Source organism: Panthera uncia, chromosome E1 (genome assembly GCF_023721935.1).
Source record: "Panthera uncia isolate 11264 chromosome E1, Puncia_PCG_1.0, whole genome shotgun sequence".
In the NCBI taxonomy this organism is placed as follows: domain Eukaryota; kingdom Metazoa; phylum Chordata; class Mammalia; order Carnivora; family Felidae; genus Panthera; species Panthera uncia.
The window spans coordinates 31,381,410-31,402,794 of NC_064814.1; the positions used below are offsets into that span (position 1 = coordinate 31,381,410).

Consider the following 21,385-nt stretch of genomic DNA (forward strand, 5'->3'; position numbering starts at 1 on the left):
CAAAGGTGGGGAGACTATTATTACTGGTGGAATTACCATATCATCCTTCTGTCACCAATAATAATCACAATATTATAATACCATAGTCATATGGTATCATAATACACAGATGAGTCACAATATGGATGTTACACCACATTCTATAAGCCGCATGAGCTATAGAATATGAGGAGTCAGCTAATATGGGGCATTAGATACTAAAATGACATGTATTCCTATAGCAGCTGGCACTGCCCAAGGTAAAAACAAAAGGAGAGGATGATCCTGCACCCAGATCTGGCTCCACAGCAAGATCTCCCTCCCCCAATCCCTAGGAGAAAGCAGAGAAGCCAGGTCAGCTCCAGTATTCAGGACAAAGGAGTGCTATCTGATTATGGTGACGTAAGGAGTGGGGAGTCACATGAACAGAGGGGGCCAGTCCCCCACTTACATGTTGCTCTCTCTATATATATCTATCTCCATCTAGCACTGGACTCGTCTCCTCCTCATTCTCTGAAGAACAGGGAACAAAGAGAGGAGTTGGGTTATGGACTGACTCACATACTCCCTGCCCAGTCACCAGGTCACTCAGCTCACAGGACCTGGTCCTGCTTTGCACAGCCTTTGCTTCTGTAAATATTGCAGACAGATGCCCAGGGTTTCCCACTGGGGCCAGGACCCATCCCCTCTCCCTACGCCGTCAGGCTGTTAACTCAGCTGTATTCCACCCACCCCAAGGAGAAGCAAGCTCTAAGAACAAGGACCCAGGAAGCTTGCTGGGCCTTGCTGGGCAACTGGCTTTAAAAGACGCCTGGGAGACAGGGTAGGAGGTTCCCTGAAACCCGGGCTGTGACTAGTTACAGGTGTAAGGGCTAGAGGGGTCCTTTTTCACAAGGCCCCTCACCAACATCAGCCCGCGGGGCGCGGGTAGCTGGGAGAGATGGGCCTGGGATCAGGGTCACAGCCGTCATTCCTCTGCAGAGAGCGGCACATACTGGGAGGGAGCTGGCCCTGGCAGGGCTCTCCCTCGAAGCCTCACTCTGCACAGTGCTCCCCCAGATTATAGCCAACTGCTCCCCTCCCACAACACTGTCTGAGCCACCACCACCACTCTGGCAGGGTACAGCCCCAACTCCTGAGCTGGGAGCCCAGCTCTTCACTGACCTGACTCTCGGCCTGGGATGTCCCAGGCTCCCTGTCTGAGCTGCCCGCCTCAGGTCCAGGGCCCTCCAGGAAGTTGGATGGAACCAAGCCCCTCTGTCCATTGAGCTCCCCCTGGGGAAGAGATGCTGATGAGGCTCAGATTAGGAAAGAGGCCTCAGCCCCACCCCCTCAGCCCTGGAGCCCCTGGGGGAACAGCCTGAGGTCAACGTCACTGTCATGGCCTGGTCCATGTCAATGCCTGGTCCATTCCTCCAGGTTTCCTTCAGGAACCCTTGCTCATCCCTGTCCCTGGCTCTGGTAGAGCCCTCCCTGGAAGGGCTGGTGAAGGGGGTATATATAGCAACTCCCCCCCCCCCCCCCCCCCCCATGTTCTCACATAGTAGAAACCATCATCGTCCATGTCACCGAACACAGTAATGATGTCGCCTGCCCGGAAGGGCAGCTCTGCCTGTGGAAAGCCCAAGAGGCCGACGTCAGCCCTGGGGAGGCCCTGCACCACCCCCTTGGCTGGGCTGTCTGTGGGGGTCCTCACCTCCACATCCATGTTGGGGGAGCTCTCCCGAGGGTTGTAGTCAAATGCAGCCACCATGGAACGGGAGGATTTCAAGCTGGCAGAGGAGACCTGCTGGGGGTGGCCTGCAGGAGAAGGGGGAGAGGACTGGGGACTCTCTGGACCCCCTACACCATACCATCCTGCACACTGCTGAGCCCCTATTCACTACCTCTCCACTAGCTGCAGCCCTTGAGGAGAGCCCAGAGGGGCCACCCAACCCCACCTCTCCCCAGTCTCCCCTGCACAGGAATGGCCCCTACCTGCACAGAGTTGGGCAGAGCCTTCTGCCTCAGCTGTGGAGAGAATGTGCAGGTGAGCCCTGCCCCTCACTTCCCTCCTCATCCCAGGCTGGGGGTGGTGCAGGGCAGGCAGGATGCTCGGTCTCACGCAGGGGATACAGGAGAAAAGATGTTCAGGGAACAGAGCCCAGCCCTTTGGATTTGGTAGTAAACTAAGACCCAGAAAAAGGTCAAGGACTTGCTCCAGGCTGCACAGAATTTACAGTCAGGTGCTTTTTGGAGCAGAGGCCCCGGCAAATCACTCCCCGTCCCCATTAAAAGGACACTCCCCAGTGGAGGGAATGGATGTGGATGAAGGTCTTCCCTAATTCCCTTTACCTGCTCAAAACCCCACTCATGTCTCCCCAGAAAGCCAAGCAGTGCTCCCCACCCCCACTCATCCTCACAGGCCCCGAGGGAGAAGGGGGTCTCACCCACCTTTCTTGGAGCGGCGGGGCTTGGGGGGAGGCCCAGCTGTGCGGGCTGTAGAGTACACAAAGGGACCATTCCCTGATCCAGAAAGGAAAATATATGTAAGAGAGAAACTGAGGCAAGGGAGGGGGACAGAATAGTGTCTCTGGAGTCTCCTCTTTGGACTGTGCCAGGGTTCTTGTGCTCAAGTTTCTAAAGGGCTTTCCTCTCCCATCCTAGACCTCAAGGACCCAAACTTCATGGCCCATCCCCTCTGCAACAGACCCCCGTTCCACGTGGCAAGCTAACTGCTGTGGCCACACTGGCCACACTGGTCTCTACAAGGCTCTACAGGTTCTGCTAGACTCCGGATAAATGATGTTCCCTGGACATACAGATGGCTCACGAGGGACTGAGTTGGAGCTGGGGTGGTGGGAGGTAGGTAAGGGACAGCAGCAGGACATACCTGAGCCTTCAGTGAGAATATCTGGGGACAAATAACCCCGCTGGAGCAGCTGCTGTCTCTCTGTGGGACTGTCCACAGCCACCTCAGCCACCATGTTGCAGGGGATGTAGCCTGTCCGACCCCCACCTTCACCGCGGTAGAAGCCATCGGCATCCTTGTCCCCAAACACCTGAAGGCAAAGACCAGTCATCTCAAGAGGCCAATATGGCTTGCTCCCTGGCTCCAAGGCCCTGAGCCCCACAGCACCACACTCAGAATTGAAGAAGAATGCTCTACCTTCTGTGGGTCGTGAAACAGGAAACAGGGGGAAACAGCCAAGAATAAGGATTCATACAGCATCACTCACTGCCTGCACATCCATCCCCCCAGCCCACCCCAGGCTAGATCTCTGTAACCTCTGAACAGCAGCAAAAAGCCTGGAGTAAATACTTGGAGACTCAGCGAAAACTGTAACGTTACCAGGAGCAGTCGCACTGTGCGGTGTGCCCGGGCCAGCAAAGTAACCCACATGCCCTGAACCTAATCCTCAACCACCTCTGGGAGGTGGACATGAACATCAGCCCCATTTTACCAATGAGGAAACTAAGGTCCAAAGCAGCTAGCGCATCTACTCAAGGTTACACAGCTACAAGTGTCAGAGTCAGGACTCTGGCTCTGGAAGCTGCGGTCTCCCCGGTGAAGGCTAGGACACCTCCAGTACAGGAGAGGAGAGAGGGTGGGGGACCTGGACAATCAGTCAGTCACCTTCAGGATCTGGCCCTCCCGGAAGGGGAGCTCCTCTTCCCCAGCGTCAGGGTTGGGTGACATTGACACCGGGTCATAGTCAAACAGAGCCACAAAGGCCCGGACAGGTAGGTCCTGGTAAACCGGCGCTTCTGCCGGGGGGCTCCTCAGAGAGGCTGTGGAAAGAACGATGACAGTAAGGTCTCGCCAAAGGGTTAGGTTAGGAAAGGCCCCTTCGGCCTCACCCAGCCCCCCTCGGGTGCTCACCCAACTCGGTACCGCCCGTCCTGGGGGCCTGGGCCCCTCTCCGCAGGGGGCCCCTCCGCCCAGAGCTGTCCTGCCCTCTGGGCTCCCCAGTCTCTGTTGCCTGCAAAGAGAGCGCAGCAGAGAGCAGAAGTGACACAACAGCCGCTGGTGGGGCATCAGCAGGGGCAGGACCCCACGCGCGCTCCCCAGCTCTGCCCCGTCAGCATAAGCAGCACAGCAGAGCCGGGACACAACATTCCTCTCCTGGAGCCTGGGCCCAATCTCTCGGAGACATCAGACACCCCCACGGGGGGAGGAAGGGTAGAGGGGGAGACCCCGGCTCCGGCCACCCTCGTTGGTGAGTGCAGAAGAGGGAGGGTCTCAGAGCTGGCCGAGGAGCATGGGAGAGGAGGGCCTCTTCTCAGCATCGGGGTCGGGTGATGCTGGACATCACCGTCAGTGTCCTGAAGACGTAACTAAGCTAAGCACAGGGCCACCCTGCCCAGAGGCAGGGGGCTGGCTGGCGGCAATTGGCGACTAGCGGTAACAGAATATTGTGCATCCCAGTTCCGACAGGCAGAAGCAGCAAAGCAGTGGAATGCGGGTGGGAGGAGGCGGGTGAGGGAGCCCAGAGGCCCAGCCCCACCTCCGCGGATGGAGGCGGCAGCGTGGAATGGGAGTGGCTGGTGGGCAGCAAGCAGAGCCACCAGGCGGCAGCAGGCAGGGGGCTGCCAGGGTGGGCAGTGGGCACGGACCCGGGAGGGTGGCTCCTTGGCTCTGCCAGTCGCACCGCGGCCTCTCCGCTCTGGCTCCCCCTTCTCCCAGGCCGAAAGGCGTGGGTAGGGGGTGGGGCCCGAATTGGCCTTCAGAGGCCCCCTGGACCTTCCTATGGGGGCCGTGCCCCAGGCCTCCCCATCTCCAGGGTAGCAGGAGCTGGTGATGCTGATGCCACCGCTGCCCGCCTCCTGCTCGTCCTCAGAATCATATTCGATGCTGATTTCCAAGCACTTGGGGGAGAAGCAGCTGGCCAGGCTAGATTCTGGAGCCCGGCCACGGGAGCATCTCCGGGAAGGGGCCGGCCGCCCTCTCCCACCAGCCTCTGGCACACCCTTGGTCCCCTCGCCCACAGGGGGGCTGCCCCTCTCCCGTGTGGGGCCCGGTCGTCCGGAGGCCTGGGGCCCGCCGTTGCTGAGAAGTCGGCTGCAGTGTTCACGGGGATCTGGGGACCGCCTGCGGTTTGGGGGCTTCTCAGGGGAGCCACTTCCTTTCCTCCGGATGCTTCCACCAACTAGTCCGGGTATGTCTTCCAGGCGGTCCCCACCCCTGCAGGGCTCTGGAGACAAGGGACACAGGCCAGGTCCTCGAGGCTGACCACTGTCACAGCCCAGCCCCAGCAATGCAGACTCGGGTGGGCCGGGGTCTCGAGAAGAACAGCCTGCCCCTGGCCTCTCCTCGTCTTCCTCATCCTCCCCCTCATCTTCCTCGTCCTCCTCTTCTTCCTCTTCGGGGATGCTAAAAAGCTTCTTGCTGCAGAACTGCTGGAGAGGCAGCTCCAGGATCTGCTCCAAGATCTCCTCGTCGCTGTCGGTCTCACAGAAGGGGTCAGGCTGGGGCTGGGGCTGGGGGGAAGGGCAGTGGGGAAGAGAGGTCCGTGGGAAGAGGAGACAGCTGTGACCTTTGTCCTCAAATGAGGGGAGGGGTTCCATGCAACCCCACAGCCCTCCCTCAGCTTCCTACAAGAGGAAAGACCAGAGAGGGGGCTGGCCCAAAGCCACACAGCAAGTCCAGAGCACAGCCAGAGGAGGAATTAGAGAACACACCTCAGGAACAGGCTGCACAGATGTTGGGGCCCGAGGGACAGGAGCCGCAGGGAGCAGACCACACCTGTGACAGCAGGGAGGCCTCCCCACCCCTCCCCAGAGGCTCCCAGAAAGGATCTCAGGAGACCAGGGTGCTGCATGTGGCAGGCTGGAGCGGGAGAAGGGGCAGAAGAGGGCTCCTCAGCCTCTCCTTTCTTCCCAGGAGGGCAGAATCCTGAGTAACTTCCTATCTACTGCTCAGGACAGGGCCCAGGCCACACACCTAGAATGTTGCTGGCACTCAGTGGCGGTTGGAGCAGCTCCTGACACGAAGGACAGAGACCCGAGAACCAGAGGTCTAGGGCCCACGAGCCCATCCTCACCCCGTTACCTTGGCCCCATTCTCCCCGATGCTGTTGCCAACAACCTGCTTCTGGAAAGAGCAAGTCCTGGAACTCAGGTCCTCTTCCTCCTCCTCCTCCTCCTCCTCCTCCTCCTCTTGGATGTCTGAGAGATCGGAATTGCGGCCATGGTCCACAAGGGAGTTCACCAGACGGACCCCGAGCTCTGCCGTGTCCTCCCTCTGCAAGAGGTGAGACAAAGGAAGACAGAGGAAAGGGTTTGAGGAGGCATAGGGGGCTCCAGAAGGATCAGCCCTAGCTGGAATGACAGGGGTCCCTTGGCAGAGGGAGAGAGAGTCATGTCCCAAATGGGGGGTGTGCACAAGGGTGGGGGTGGGGGGAAGAGGATAGTAGCCAAAAGGAAAAGAGGAATCTGGGAAGACAAAGTGGCAAAGAAGCAGACACGGAGCACACACCAGAACAGAAACTAGATGGAGAGGACACCCAGATTTTGGCTGGCAGAGGCAGGGAGGCAGGCCCCAATTCTCTGGGTGGCCCAGTGTGTCCCCAGCTCCGTACCTCAGTCCTGGGCCTCAGCCCAGACCCTGCCTCTCCTCCGCGGCAGGCCTCAGCACAGGGCACCCGCTGGGCGAGAGCTCCTTGGGTGGAGCAGGGTGCCAGAAGGGCCTCTTCCTGGGCCAGCGGTGAAGCTGCAGGGTCAGGAGCTCTCTCTCCCACAGCTGGCTCGCCGGCCCTCCCGTCCTCTGAGGTGCCCAGCACAGCTGCCCCAGCCTCCTCCTGGAATGGTGGGTACTGAGGAAGGGCCCAAGCCCTCGGCCTCTGTCCCAGCCTCCACCTGTTCCCCCTCTCCCCAGCAGGGTACCTGGGAGCAAGGTGCTGGGGGCTCCTCGGGGGATCCTTTTGCTGCCTCTCTGGGAGGGCTTGCTGGGGGGGCCCCAGAGGGCTCTCGAGTTCCGTGGGGGTCAGGGCGCCGGAGGGGAGAGCTGGGGTCTCCAGGCCCCGGGGAGGCTGGAGCGAGGGGTGGTCTGGCTTCCGAGCCCGGCCGCGGTGAGGGGCAAGAGACCGTGGCTGGTAGGCAGGCCGCCACTAGGGCTGGGGGGACAGGAGCTGGAATGGAGTCAGCTGACTCGCCGTGGGGTGACATGGTGCGCACAGCCACCTCACGGCACACTTGCATCAGCTGCAGCTGGGACAGCTCCACCAGCACGCTGCCTGCCGTGGGTGACGCCACTTCCATGATCTGCAGGTAGAGGGTAGAGGTGGAGGTGGCTGAGTCGAAGACACGATGATGGTTAGCAACGGCAGTCAGCATTATGCCAGGCAGCACACTAAGGCCTTGGCATGTCTTATCTCACTTAATCCTCCTGGCCACAGGGCTTCAGCGGTGGCCTGGTGTTTGAATCACAGTCGTCTGCTCTCAAAGCCCATGCCCTCGACCGATCTGCTTGCCCAAATGGGCACCCAGTGCCCAAATGCCAGCGGCAGGGCATCTCTGTGCCAGGTTGGGGAGATGAGGTCTCTGAGCACGGCAAGGAGAGACCCATATCCCAAGGAGAGACCCAGAGTCCCCAGGCCATACCTTTTGCCCATCAGCATAGATGGCATAGCCCGTGACCCGGACGCCATTGGAAGTGCCAGAAGCATCAATTGTTACTGGGAGCCAGCTGATGATCAAGATTCCAGGGGAGGGTCCCGGCTCAATCTGCACATCCAGGGGGGCATCAGGTGGGCCTGAGGGGGGGACGGTACCAGACCCAGGTATGCAGGACACTCACCTGCAGAGGCACCAGCCTCGTTTCCCACTTCCCTGAAAATGCACTTCCCCTGGTCTGGCCTTCTGAGTATTACGGAGCGTCAAAGCCCAAGCAAGCCTGCATACCTGCTGGGAGTGTGGTGAACTGCAGGGTGGCAGCCCGCTGCTCCGGCCTTTCCCAGCCTGGTTCCCAGGACTCTCGAGGTGGGAGCTGAGCCTCCACTCGGGCCTGATAGAGAGTACCAGGCCGCAGGTGACAGAAGGTGGCCCAGTAGGTGCTGGGGCGGGCAGGGGGGCACTCTTCCCCATTGAGGTAGACGGCATGGGCCAAGTTGCTATTGCCGGGCACCCAGGTGATCTCAGCAGACGTGGCTGTCAGTCGATGGACCCGCAGCTGGCTAGGTACCACCCCGGCCCGGGTACCCACCACCAAGCAACAGCGCAGAGGGTCGGAGCTGCCCTGGCTGGTCAGGGCCTGCACAGAAACACGGAGGGGCCCGGCCCGCAGGTCCAGGTTCTCGAGCACAGCCTTGGGGGGCACCCCCGGCCCCAGGGCCTGACGCAGCTCCCCGTTCACGCAGATATGGTAGCCGCGTAACTCCACTCGCTCAGGAGGCGGCTCCCAGGCCAGCACCACACTGTGGGCCAGCTGCCTGAGGACCACCAGACCCCGTGGGTAAGGCACAGCAGGGGGCCCGCCCAGGCCCTCAGGCTGGGGGCTCAGACTGAGCTCGTCCCCCGCAGCCTCGTCCTCAGGTCTGGGCTGGCTGCGTCCCCCGCTGCTCTGGCCCCCGCTACTGCTGCCACCCCCGCCTGCACTCAGGAAACTGAGTTCGGGGCCTGAGCTGTGGGACAAATCGGCCAGCTCCGGAGGGAGGGAGGTCAGGAGGTCATCGTCGGACACACGCTCTACAAAATTGGAAGGGACCAGGCCCCTTCGGCCATCCATGAGCTCCCCTGGCAGAGGGAGGGCAGGGAAGGGGAAGACAGAGAGGAGGTAGAGAAAAACCAGTCCAATAAATGCATTTTAGCAACGGTTAGTGGGTGATCTTAAGCATTTGATCCAAACCAACATTTATCTGTGAGCACTTTTAAAAGGCAAGAACACTCAACATCTGCAGTAGAGGAGTCATTGCTAATATTCGTAGGTGTAATAACAGCACTGTGGTGATCTAGGACAGCGCTTCTTAAATGTTAATGTGCATATGAATCGCCTCAAGATTTGTTAAAATGCAGATTCTAATTTAGTTAGGTCTGGGTGGGGCTGCGAGTCTGCATTTCTAACAAGCTCCCAGGTGCTAGCACCACAAGGCTCTCCGAGAACCATGTTCTGAGGAGATGCATGCTGAAGAAGGGCTAGGCGAAATGTCATGATGTCTACAACTCTCTTTTACATCACTTTTCATTTTTAACCTACAGATGGAAAAAGCAAATATGGCAGAATGTTAACAACTGTTGAACGTAGGTGGTGAGTATATAGGTATTCGCTGTATTACTCTTTCATTTTTCTGTACATTTGAAAACTTTCAAACTCCAAGGGCCTGAGTAGTAGGGACAGGGGCGCCCTTGAACTTCCCTTTGTGGAAAACAGACATCCTCAAAGGGAGAGGAAAGCACCACCTGATCAGGGTAAGGGAAGGACTCTTTAGCCACAAAAGGCCTAAGTGCCAGAGAACAGATTCCCATATGGTTCTAGAAGGGAGGAGGACCCATAGCGAGCCTGTGTCTAGGAACATGACTGGTGGTCAGTCCAGGCGCTGACCAAAGGTAAGTTCCAGTTCCCCTGAACACATGACAACAGAGGGATGTCAAGGAAGGAAGAAAGTGGGCACACAGCATGCCCTGTCACTGCTAATTTGGGAGAAGGGAAAGGATTCCCAGGGGACAGATGAGCCAATGGCTGCTATGCCTTATTAGGAGGAAGGGAAAGCAGAGGCCAGGGTTTAAGAAAGAGGGTGCTGAAGAGGAAGACAGGTCTGAGCTGCAGTGGGGGGACTTCCAGCTTCCCCAACACCCTCGCTCTCTGCTTATGCTAGGAGTGGGGGGAAAGCATGGAAACTTGAAGAAACAATAGTGATTTTCAATACATTAGAGAATATAAGCACTTGTAGTGAATCAAACGGTGACCTCCCAAAAGTATGTCCACATCCTAACCCATGGATCCTGTGAATGTGGCCTTATTTGGAAAAAGCATCTTTGCGGATGTAATGAAGTTAAGGGGCCTGAGATGAGATCACCCCAGATTATATGGATGGGTCCTAAATCAAATGACAAGTGTCCTTATAAGAGTCACACAGGGAGAGACACTGAGAGAAGAGAAGGAGGAGGTAACGTAACTACAGAGGCAGAGACTGCAGTGACGTGGTCACAAGCCAAGAAGCACCTGGAACCACCAGGAGCTGAAAGGGACAGGGAACAGAATCTCCCCTAGGGCCTCCTGAGGGAGTGTGGCCCTCCCGACACCTTGATTTCAAACTTCTGGCCTCCAGAGGTGTCACAGAATACATTTCTATTGGTAATTTGTCATGGGAGCCTGAGAATATTAATGTCAGCACTAACACTTAAGAAGGTAGGAGCCTCCACGCTAAGCACATCTACCGCCCTGATGGGCTGGCGCTAAAGCCCTAGTCAGAGGCAGGCACACATTCCCGAAGCTCGAACCACCGACAGCAGTCCAGGCAGGACCAGACATAGAAGAAGCAGTTGCTTAGCTAAGTGTGATGACGAACATGGCATCCCAGCCCCTGTTGTCTCCATGCCTTTAAACCTATCCCAGATCGTATAGTTCAAATTCTAATCCTTTGTGCTTAGTGAACATTTGTGTTCCTGCTGCCCCCTTCCAAGAAAAGTTGTTGGCTTCTGGGTTTTTGTTTTTGTTTTTTTTTTTCATTTAAAAAGTCGTTTTCTGGGAAATATTTAATCCCACTTTCAGTCACCCATCCCTCTGAGGAGTTTAGCTCTTCCCCCGCAGTTCACGGCAGCTACTCAAAGAACAGATGCAGGGCCCGGGGAAGGCATGCTGAGTGGGCACTGAAAACCTGGCCTTACAAACCCAAAGCTTTGGGTGTTACGGATTCAGATCTAACCTCTTTCCTAAATCCCCGCCCCTGGTTATGGCCCTCACCCTGCCCTGCCTACACCGCAACCCAGTCTCAGCCCAGGGCCGTTCTCTCCGCTATCTGGCCAGGGCCAACCTGGGTCTCCCAAGACCATTTCTTCGGCAGGCCCCACCCTATTGCCCAGTCTCAGTAATGGGGCTTCTGTTCAGGTGTCTGAGCTTCCCACAGACCCTGGAGCACTGCCCTGAAGCCCACGCCCTGCCTGGGCCCTGACACCTGCTGACTACTCACTGACACCCTTTCCTGGGCTCTGGACCCTAGTTCTCCCTCCCCCACGCCCAGCTGGAGTCCAGCTTCAGATCTTTGCTACATGCCCAACTTCAAGGTCACTAGTGTTAAGCACTGCCATGCCCTGTCTGGAAGCACAAAAGCAAATTCAGCCAAAATTCCCCGTGACCCCATTCATCATCTGGACTGTGGTAGGCACTGCCCTGCCCTGCTTGGGGTAGGTCTGCAGTCAGACAGTGGCTCCCTTTTCTAGACCCCTTCTGTGTGGGCTGCCAGGTCTCTGTATGCCTTTTTGCTGAGTCTGAAACGTCCTGGTGGCCTGAGCATGCCAGGGAGACCGTGTGGGTGGGTGGAGGTCTTTGTGAAGAGGTCACAAAAGCTCAAAAGCAGGGGGATGGACAGAATAACCCTGCCACCTTCCTACCTTCAAAAAAGCCATCCTCGTCCATGTTGCCATAGATGTAGATGTACTCGCCAGCAGTAAGCGGAAGCTCTGCCTCTGGGTTCTCATTGGGGCCCTCGAAGGGGTTGTAGCTGTTGAAGGAGGTGCAGAGGAGGAAGAGGACAGCGACCCACATCTTACCTCCACATCCCGTCTCCTCTCTCCCGCTGTACTAGGCCTTTATGGAGACTTGGTTGTTCACCGTCAGCCAAGTAGAGCGCTAACTGTGCCCACCTGGCCCAACTGGGCAAAGAGGACGTGTCCAACTGGGATCCCTGAACGACGCCCGCCACCTCCAGAAGCCTCTATCTTCACCCAGCCCCTCCTCCCATACACCCCAAACGCTAGGGAAATGGGGGGCCGAGGGGAGGGTCCCACCTATAGCGTGCTAGGAACACCTGGATCCTGGCTCCTCCGCGGCTGCCCTCCGGTGCTGCTGGGAGCAGGGAGACACTGTCTGCCTCCAGCTCCTCCACCTCACTGGCTGTGTCCACCTGCAGGCAAACAGAAAGGGCCAGTCCTCTCCAGGCTCAAGGGCCAACGGCAAAGCAGACAGGTTTCCAGAATGAGCCAGAGGACCTACTACTTTGAGAAGGGAAAGACAGCACATGCTGGACAAGGCCAGCAGCAATGAGCCTCCGTGTTTTCTAAAGCAGCACCCAGGCCAGCAGATCCTGGCAGAGCCAAGCTGCCCTGGCAAAGGGGAGTGAGTATAACCTGGATCTCTCCTGAGCCCTGGCCTCTACTGTACCATCCCAGTAAATATGACCACGTTCCCCACTGAAGAGGAAGCCAACCACTCTGATGCACAGTGGGTGTCCAACGGCAGTTTGTCTCTTTAAGGGAAAAACACGGCAAAGCAGTCCGACTGTGAAGAGCTGGAAGTCAGGAGGCAGAAGGTCCTGAGAAGCCCCCGTAAGGGGGGCACCCAGGGGGCAGACAGCGCAGCCCCTCCACCGCACGGCCAAAGCCCGCACCCTCGTTCCATCCCACAAGGGGGCAGCAGAGGTTGGGGCTGGGTTCCACCGCTTTCCCCAGCCCCGGTCGGCAGGGCTGCTCCTGCCTTGCCCCCTCGGATTTCTGAGGTTTAGGAAGAAGTAGAGAGAGGGACAAGGTGATCAAGCACTTGGTAATAATAATAGCGGCCACACGTTAAGCACCTACTGCGCGTCCTGCAGTAGTGCTCTTCCTTTTATCTTTTCATGTAACCCTCACGACATTTCAAGGCAGGTCCAATTAGCTCCAAAATCCAGACAAGGAAGCCAAAGCCCAGAAAGAGTCAGACACTTGCCTAAAACAGAGCTGGGATCTGAAACCCAGAACCCGTGTTCTTTCTCACACAACCATCTGCTTCTGCTACAGACACTCACATGAACAGTCTCATTATATGGATCCTGGCGCCCAAGCGTCTCCCTCCATCCGGCTCAGGACTCCAGGGCCTCTGTGAGCCCCAGAGGGGTGGGGCTGGGCGGCCCAGAGTAGGGCTGGCAGGTGAGCCCTGGAGAGCAGGGCAGCCTCCACCCGAGCTCCTGGCCCATAAAGAGGAATCTGCAGGCCCTTCTCTCCCAGGGCCTGGCTCCACTTCCCAACTTGGGCCCCCACAAGGCCCAGCAGCCACCCAACCCCTGGGGACCCCAGAGGAGAATAGGGCCAACCTCAGGCCCCTCCCCAGCACTGACCTCGGGTGTGGGGCATGACTTGGGGCTGTTGTGGACGGATTCAGAGCGAGAGGAGTTGGAGAGGGACTCTGCCTTCTTGGCCGTCCTTCGAGGGACCCCGACAACGGTTGCAGGGGCAGGCTCAGAAGACTTTGGGGTGCAGCGCCCAGGAGAGCCCGGAGGGAGGTCAAGATCTAAAGAGAAGATGGCACATGGGATCTGTGACCTGAGGAGGGACTAGGGAGCAAGGGCGGGGGTGGCTGCTTGGATATGGGGTCAGGCCCTCCATAGCCATGTTTCCTTACAAGAGGGAAATATTTGAGGAAAACTTACTAAGTAGAGGTGGAAGTGATTTACATACATTATTTCGCATGATCCTCAGAGCAGGTCAATGAAGTGCACTGAATTATTCCCATCTTACAGCTTAGGAAACCAGAGCTCACGGGTTTAGCAGCACACTCAAAATCACATGGGCTGTTAAGTGAGAGGGGCTGGAGATTCCAGATCTGACTGATGCCCAGCCCAGCTCTTTACAAACCCTTACTGCCGGCTGCTGATTCCTAGTGCCCAATTCCCAGCCATAACCACAGAGGTCTTGCTGAAGGAGGGGAGCAGTGGTTGAGATGCCTGGCCAGACTCCAGGAGAGCCACTCTTGTGATCTCATTTCTCCCCCATCAGAGCCTTATTCCAGCCTGGCCCTAACTTGCCGTGTGACTTTGGGTGAGTTGTGCGCTTTCTCTGACCCTGAAGTCTCTGCTCTATACAAAAGCATTCCAGACAAAATGTCACTGGGGTCCACTTACCTTTGGGGCCAGACCCACGGCAGGGGTGGGGGGTAGAGCAGCAGCAGGGGGGTGGTGGGTGGTCCCCAAGGGTACTGTAGCCCAAGGCAGAGGTGAGTAGATCCAAGGGGCCAGGGTGCAGGCGGAAGGCCTGGAGCTCCTGTGCCAGGAGGCTGAAGCGCTCTGTTTGGCTGCGGCACTGCTCTTCCAGCTCTCGAACCCGGACCTGGGCCAAGACCTCCCATAAGCCACCAGGCCCAGCAAAGCTGCCCAGTCCATCCTGAGCCCCCACACCAGGCTTCAGCTTCCACCCACCCAGCCCTAAGCCTGGGCACCAGCCCTCACCTGGCTGCCCCACTGCCTTAACAGTGTCTGAGCTGGGGGTGAAACACCAGAGCTGTGGGCGGCCTTCACTCCCAACCCTCCCCCAGAAGGGCTAAACCCACCCCCCACTCAGCACACCCTCACAACCCAGGCAGTGGCACTCGCTCCTTCCTGTTGCTCCCGGGCCAAAAGGAATGGCTCCCACTCCCAGCTCCACTGCCAGTATCTCCTCAGGAGTTTCTTTGGCTCTGCTGCTTATCACCCTCTCAGTCAGTGACCCAAATCCCCACCCTCAAGAGAGATCCTGCACAGGAGCTAGGGACATCTTTGTGGCAGGAAGGAGCCAATTCTCAAGAATTTTTCTCAAGCATCAGAAAAGTCCCAACATTTGGGACTCTCTCCTGGCCAATATCAAGAGGGTCACGGGTTAGACTGGTGAGGAACTTCCTCATGGTCCGAGCGGCTATGTTTTAGAGGAGGGTCAGCCCCGCATCTGCCAGGCACTGTGGCAGCTCTGGGCCGAGGAGGTGGCCCACACGTCCCGCAAGAATGCCAGTCCTTCTACAGGTTCTCGGGTCTGCTACACCCTCCTCTGTTCCACATGAGAGCTGGGACCACTGGGCCCTGAGGCAGGAGACCCAGCTCAGGCAGCCTGGACAGGTGCATGGGAGGGGACAACCCAGGGAGGTGGGGGGTCAGGAGGCTGTACCTGCATGGAATCCAGGGTCGACTGTGGCAGGAAAGGAAAGCAAAGAGGACAGGTTAGAACCCTTCACCCTGCGGGTCACTGCGCAGAGAGGGAGAGAGGGAGCAAGGGTCCAAGTGGACACCGCCTGGTCGGCTCCCTGGACTGACTGAGCAGTTCCTAAATGGAAGGGTATTTCAGGTGAAGGCAGACTCTGGGGGTGGGGGGTAGTGGGGGCTGATGCCACCAGACCCGGGAGCCCCTGCCCAGCTGTGTCCCTGCCTAAGAAGTAGGCCACTAGTGGAAGGGATTCCCGAGGCTCTGGAGCACCTAAGGGCCCGTCCTTAACCCCACACCCTCCACACCCACAGAGTCCATTCCAGCCCTCTCTGAACGTCCCTGCCTTCTCCCCAAACTGGTGTTGCTGGTGGCCACTTCCAAGGACCCTACCTCCAGCAGCTGCACAGCCCCTTCATGTTCCCTCTTGGCTTCTGCCTGGGCCTACAGGTAGGAGGAGGCAAAAGTTGGAGAGGAAAGGTGAGTAACAGGGGAGGAGAGAGAGGGAGATGGATGGGAGGGGGGAGCCGTAAGGGCAAAGCGAGGGAAGAAAAGGAAAGGGGAGCTGGGAAGGGGGAGGCTGAGGGCTCCTCCCTCCCAGATTCCCACCCCAGAACCATACCTTAGGTCAGAAGGTAACGGTGTCAAGGAGAGGCACGTCTGATACTGTTTCTCTCTTTCTGGGACATCCACCCTCTGGGTTTCCCTCCTACCTCTTGGGACGCTCCTTCTCAGCCTCCTTCACCTGCTCCCTTTCTTTTGCCCCTTTTGAGTGTTAGGGTGCTACAGGGCACAGGGATGGGCACAGGGCACTTCACACTCTTCGCTCTCCCAAGGAGTCCCATCTAGTCACACGACTGGACACACTGATGACTCCGAACCCTATCTCCATGACCAACTTCCCCATGACTCCAAACCCATAGATCCAACTGTCTTTGAAGTGTCCACTTGTATGTTTAACACATAACCCAAACTTAGCCAAGACAGGACTCAGAACTCAGGACTCCCTAACTCTCACACCTGTTGGCCCTTCATCCATCACCTCCTAGAGAGTGAAGAGCCCCACACTCCATTAGGGTTTACTCAGCAAATGGCTAAAAGAAGCAGGAGCTCAACTAGAATCCTATGGAGTTTTGTCAATTCCATCTCTAAAATATACTTCAAATCCTTCCACTTGTTTCCACCTGCATCGCCTGCACCCTCATCCAGACGGCCGTCATCTCCCGCCTGAACTGCAGCAGCCCCAACACCTGACCACCTGCCTCCTCACCCACTCCCCCAATCCACCCTCCGCAGTGCTGCTCATGTGATCTTCTAAAATGATTAATCAGATCATGCTACTCCCCTGCTTGGGACCTGCCAACAGTTTCCAACCCCTCAGAGAACAAAATACCCACTCTTCTTTAAGGCCCGACAAGATCTGGCTCTTGCCTATTCCTGCTGTTCTAACCTATTATAATCTAGCCAGCTGGGCTGGACCCCCGTGCTCTTTCCTGCCACAGGGCATTTGTGCTTCGATTCTCCTACCTGGAGTGCTCTTCAGCCGGCTCCTTCACACCCTTAACGTATTAGAGGCCTTCCCTGCCCACCTCTCTAAAGTGGCCCCTGGCCCCACCCTAGTCACTCCGTCACACCACCCTGCTCACTTCCCCCCACCAGGGCCCGTCAGTGACTGGGGTTGCCTCACTTGCATATCTGCTTATTTGCTGGTTGGCCTGGGACCTGATCTTTCCCCACCGCTGTCCCCAGTGCCTAGCACAAAGCCTAGCACTCAGTGGGTGCTCAGTAAATGCTCACTGGATGAGCAGCTGACTGAGGAGTCCAGCAGCCTACCACCCTTCCCTCACCCCTGCCCCCACCTGCTGCAGCCTCCGGACCTCCTCCTGCTTCTCCTGCAGGCTGATCCGAGCCTGCTCATGCTCCACCTCGAGCTGCTGCCTCCTCTGGGCCACCTCCCGCATGTGCTAAAACACAAGACCTTGGGTCAAGGCCAGAGCCCGGCTCCACCATTTCTGTAGATCTAAGATGTGGGAGCTCTGGACACCATGTGTTCCAGATGCCTTCTGTTAAGAAGGAAACCGAGGCCAGAGAAGGGCAAGGCTGGTGGTGCCAGGACTGGGGCTCAGACCCCAGTGCCCCACATAGGGCACGTTCTACCGTCCCACTTTCTCCTTGCATCAGGGACCAAGACCCTCCCCCCCACCTATGCAATCTCCTCACCTTCAGCACCTGCTCCAGGCTCTCCAGCTTGCTCTGCAGGCCCTGGCTCTTGCGAAGGGCCGAGTCCCTCTCCTGTGTCACCCCCAGGAGCTGGCCCCTCAGCTCTGCATTCTCCCACTCCACCTGGAGAGGGGGGAGTGGCAGGGAGCTGGGTGTGTGAGCCTTGTCCCAGCAGCTCCCTCACCAGGGGGAATAGTACCCTTCATACTCTGTCCCAGTTCAGGGGGCACAGAAGACAGCCCCCTGCCCAGGGACCAGGGCCCCAGTGAAGCCCAGCCCCACAGCCCGTGGGCAGAACTGCTACCTGCTCTTTTTCCGTGGCTCTCCCACTGAGCCGAGAATTCTCCTCCACGAGGCGGGCATTCTCATTCTGGGCTTCTCTCAGCTGAAGTTCCTGAGAGACCAAGGGAGCTCTGGGCGGGGGTCTGGCACCTACACCCCTCCTCTCCCCACACAGAGGACCCTGCCCTCCCAGACAAGGTCTTCCTCCCCCACCTGGACCCTGCGCCAAACAGGACAGGAGAGCCCCAAAGGACAAGAAGGGTGAAAGCAGAGCTGAGAGGGAGCCCACCACCTGGCTGGCCTCGGGGAGGCCCTCGGGAGCTCACCAGCTCCTCACATCGCCTCTGCTTTTTCCGGGCTTCCTGCTCCAGGCTCTCGCATTTCTTTCGCTTCTTGCTGAGCTCTGACTCCTGTGGGGTCGGAACCAAGGGCTCCTCACGTGAGAAGGCAGACCTGCCCACAACTGGTTGCCTCCAGCCCTTGACCTGGGACTTACCAGCTGCTGCACCCTCTGCTGTTTCTCTGGCTCCCCTAGGCCCGTGGGTGGGTTTTCCACATCCTCTTGGGGCCTGGCCTGCAAACGCAGGGGGCAGTGGGGAGGCTGGCACCCAAGAACAGGGCCTCAGGGCAGCCTGCCCCTCTGCCCAGGCTGTCTGTGGCAGGCTCCCATGCCATCTCACGGTCAGCAAAGAGATCCCTGCCCAGGAATGGGGGCTGTAGGGAAGGGGGTGCTGCCTGCCCATGCCTCCAGCTGATGTGGGAGTGCAGAGGCTGTGCCCCTGTGTCCTCCAGACATACTGCTTTGAGATCCTGAGACCCATGTGTGCCCTGGGAGATGGGTCCCTTATCCAGGCCAAAGCTTTCCCTTTTTAGCTTCCAACAGCAGCCCTGCTCTGCACTCAATAACTGTCCTGGGTGTCCTTCAGTGACTGGCAGAGAACTAGGAGGCTGCCTGAGCCCCCCAGGGATGCGGTGCTCCCAGAGCTAGGAATTCTGGATCATCCGAACCTGGGCTTTGCCTAGAGCAGTGCAAGCCTGGCCAGACCCTCCTCCTAGCTTCCCCCAAGCCCACCCTGTCGCGCTTCAGATTTATCTGTGCAAACTCTAGGGGAGGACAGGCCTTGATGGGAGCCGCATCTCCCTCCCTGGGCCAAGCAGAGGGGCAAAATCTGAGCAAGAAGGACCCCCACCCCCACCCCGCACCGAGGCCTCGGTCCCTATGGAATCCACCTTCTCCCACCCCTGTTTCCAGAACGAGGTGAACCTAGGTGCCGACCCAGTAGAGAGGATGGAGAGGAGCCAGACCTATAACTTCTGGGGGTCCGGAGTGGGCTCCCAAGCCCTCGCGACAGAGGCCGCCTACGCCCAGCACCCAGCGAAGATCGCTCGTACCTGGAGCCGAGGGGGACGCACCGCCACCCCCGGGGAGCCGGGGCCGGGCCTGGAGGACCAGGCGGGAGCTGAAGGGGGCGTCCCCGCGCTTTGGCGGCGGCGGCGGCGGCGGGAGGCGGCGGCGCGGGCTGGGCCCCGGGCGGCTGCCAGGGCAACCGCGGATTTGCGGCCGGGCCGTACCACTGGCGGCGCGGCAGGGGCGACGGGGCGGGCCCCGTGGGGCGCAGGCCTGCGGAGGGCGGACCCCGAGTCGCCCGGGTCCGGCTCGGCGCAGGTACGGGCGACCCTGCCCCCTGGGGTCGGGAAAGCTCCCAGCCCTTGGAGCGCGCACGCCACCACCGAGTCCTCGGGGCTCCGAGCGCTGTGCAGGGAGAGATACCAGAGCCTCCCCCACCCCATCTCCGGACGCCCACACACCTGCCCTGGCGCCAGAGCTCACCTCTCCCGGGGCGCCGGGGGCGGGCGCCCCTGCTCTGGCCGGGGCAGCGGGGCCCGGGGGCCGGGGCGGCGGGGGTGGCTCCTGCTGGTTGCGCAGGGCGATCTGCCTCTGCAGCCGCAGCACCTCCCGCTGGGACTCGCGGAGCAGCCGGTCGAAGTCCCTCACGTGGAGCCACTGGGGGCCCTCCTGGTTGGGGGACACGGAGAGGAGTCAGGCCTAACCCTCGCCCGCCCCCCACCATCCCCGGCGGAGCCCGCGCTCCTCGGTGCCGGAGCGGCTCCGATGCGCGGGAACGTGCACAGCCTCCCATGCATACATGCCTGGCCATAGGTGCACGCGTGCACAGCCACATGCTTCCGCGAGCCCGTGTGCAGACCGTCAGAGTAACTCATTTACTGGGCACTCACGGTGTGCCCGGCACTGTGCTAAAATGCCTTGTGAACATCGCTCCACACAAGTGTGAGGTATGCGTGGATTCGTACAGCCAAACCCGCTGGCATACAGCCTGAAGCCTGGAGCACAGAAATTCCCAGGTCTGGGATTCATAGCTCCACCCCCTTCAGTTTAGGCTCCTTCTCCCCGCTCCCACCTGGGCCGTTGCCAGGGGAACCTACTCCCCAGCAGCTTCTACCTTCCCGCTTCATTTGCATCTCATCAACATCTCGTCCACATCCCACCAGTCAGGCAGGTGGCCCTGCGGAGGGCTGAACTGGAAGGGGTGACCAGAGCCTCCTCGCACCTTGCCAACCAGGGTGAGCCTGGCCTGCAGCTCCCTGCACTCCCGCTGCAAGGCAGCAATCTGCTTGTCCTTCGCCAGCAGGGCACTGGCTGTCTCACTGAGGTCCCGGGCTCGCTGATGGGCCAGGGCCTTCCGGCACAACTCCAAGCTGGCCCCAGGACGGGGCACAGGGGCACTCACCTGGCCAGAGGAGGAGTAAGGCCAACGGTCATCTGAGGGCTGGGGCACTTCTCCCCACTCCTCAGCTCCGCCCAATGGAGGGATTCGGATGAAAACCTAGAAGTTGGCCTCCTACTTCTACCCTGTATCTGGGGCTTTAGGGGACCACTAGCCTCACTTGACCCCATCCCAGCAATTCTCAGACAGGACTGGAAGGGTTAACTCCACATCCTAGTTTAAGCCCAAAGGCTGCTGCTAATTGAGGGCTGCCACTGTCATGGGTCTTCATCCCTGCCCCCACCAGCCCTTCACCCAAAGATGAGCTCAGCGGGAGGCTGCAGCCAGCACCAGCACGTGGTAATCCAGAAACCTGCTCCCCGCCTGTTCAGGAACTCCCAACCCTTCCCTCCCTCCTGTAACTCCAGAAACCCTCAGCCTCCTAGCCCAGCCAGCATTTGCCCTTTCTACACCGTGGCCCCTGCGTTCCCGCTTTCCTGGGTGCCAGGAGTCCATGACTCCCGAACCCCACTCCCTCAGGCCCAGCCTGGCTCCCCTCTCCCTGGTCACCCAGCCTCCATCCAGCAGCCTCCCATCCTCACCACCTTCAGGTTAGTCTCCTGCAGCTTCCGGGCCCTCTCCTCCAGACGCTTGGCAATGACCGCCAGCTCGGCATTCTTCCGCTTCAGCCTCCGCACCTTCTCCTCTGTCTCAGGGAAGCTGCTCTTCCTCTGACAACGGGTCAGCCAGAATTGGGGTGTGCGGAGAGCACCCCACAAACCCAATCCTAACTGTCCAGGACTTGAATTGGAGCCCTGGGCTCACAGTGGAGTCCTTGGGTATGCTAAGTGGGGGTTCACCCTCTCTGCATCTTGGGATCATATCACCTCCATGCAGCCCCCACTTGGAGGGATGCTTTATGGGATGAGGAGGGCACTGAGGCAGAGGGCTGGGGTGTCTGAGTCTGCCTTCTCCCAGCCCCAACCAGGACCCAGGACTCTCTTTCCAAGCCTCACCAGCATCTGATTTTCCTCCTTAAGGATGGCACAGCGCTGCTGCAGCTCCCCCAGGGCCCTCAGCAGCTCCGGATTGGGCCTGTCCCCAAAGCCCATGCTCAGCTTGCCCTG

The 21,385-nt window shown here is 59.0% G+C and overlaps 1 protein-coding gene across 1 annotated transcript in view; it reads right to left on the reverse strand.

The window, feature by feature from the left end:
• TSPOAP1 (TSPO associated protein 1) overlaps window positions 1–21,385 on the reverse strand; it is a 29,580-nt gene that overhangs the window by 2,508 nt on the left and 5,687 nt on the right. The window contains exons 2-30 of the mRNA XM_049637813.1: window positions 21,275–21,382; window positions 20,861–20,989; window positions 20,103–20,282; window positions 19,364–19,549; window positions 18,029–18,106; window positions 17,859–17,942; window positions 17,555–17,644; window positions 17,251–17,373; window positions 16,890–16,994; window positions 15,424–15,474; window positions 14,998–15,018; window positions 13,986–14,190; window positions 13,203–13,375; window positions 11,902–12,017; window positions 11,506–11,615; window positions 7,861–8,691; window positions 7,561–7,712; window positions 6,844–7,221; window positions 6,540–6,758; window positions 6,011–6,202; window positions 4,576–5,439; window positions 3,842–3,941; window positions 3,596–3,750; window positions 2,852–3,020; window positions 2,413–2,484; window positions 1,957–1,989; window positions 1,676–1,779; window positions 1,520–1,591; window positions 1,144–1,254 (exon numbers count right to left, since the gene is read on the reverse strand). Coding sequence (XP_049493770.1) covers window positions 1,144–1,254; window positions 1,520–1,591; window positions 1,676–1,779; window positions 1,957–1,989; window positions 2,413–2,484; window positions 2,852–3,020; window positions 3,596–3,750; window positions 3,842–3,941; window positions 4,576–5,439; window positions 6,011–6,202; window positions 6,540–6,758; window positions 6,844–7,221; window positions 7,561–7,712; window positions 7,861–8,691; window positions 11,506–11,615; window positions 11,902–12,017; window positions 13,203–13,375; window positions 13,986–14,190; window positions 14,998–15,018; window positions 15,424–15,474; window positions 16,890–16,994; window positions 17,251–17,373; window positions 17,555–17,644; window positions 17,859–17,942; window positions 18,029–18,106; window positions 19,364–19,549; window positions 20,103–20,282; window positions 20,861–20,989; window positions 21,275–21,382 — 5,211 coding nt within the window. The remainder of the gene's footprint in view (window positions 1–1,143; window positions 1,255–1,519; window positions 1,592–1,675; window positions 1,780–1,956; window positions 1,990–2,412; window positions 2,485–2,851; window positions 3,021–3,595; window positions 3,751–3,841; window positions 3,942–4,575; window positions 5,440–6,010; window positions 6,203–6,539; window positions 6,759–6,843; window positions 7,222–7,560; window positions 7,713–7,860; window positions 8,692–11,505; window positions 11,616–11,901; window positions 12,018–13,202; window positions 13,376–13,985; window positions 14,191–14,997; window positions 15,019–15,423; window positions 15,475–16,889; window positions 16,995–17,250; window positions 17,374–17,554; window positions 17,645–17,858; window positions 17,943–18,028; window positions 18,107–19,363; window positions 19,550–20,102; window positions 20,283–20,860; window positions 20,990–21,274; window positions 21,383–21,385) is intronic.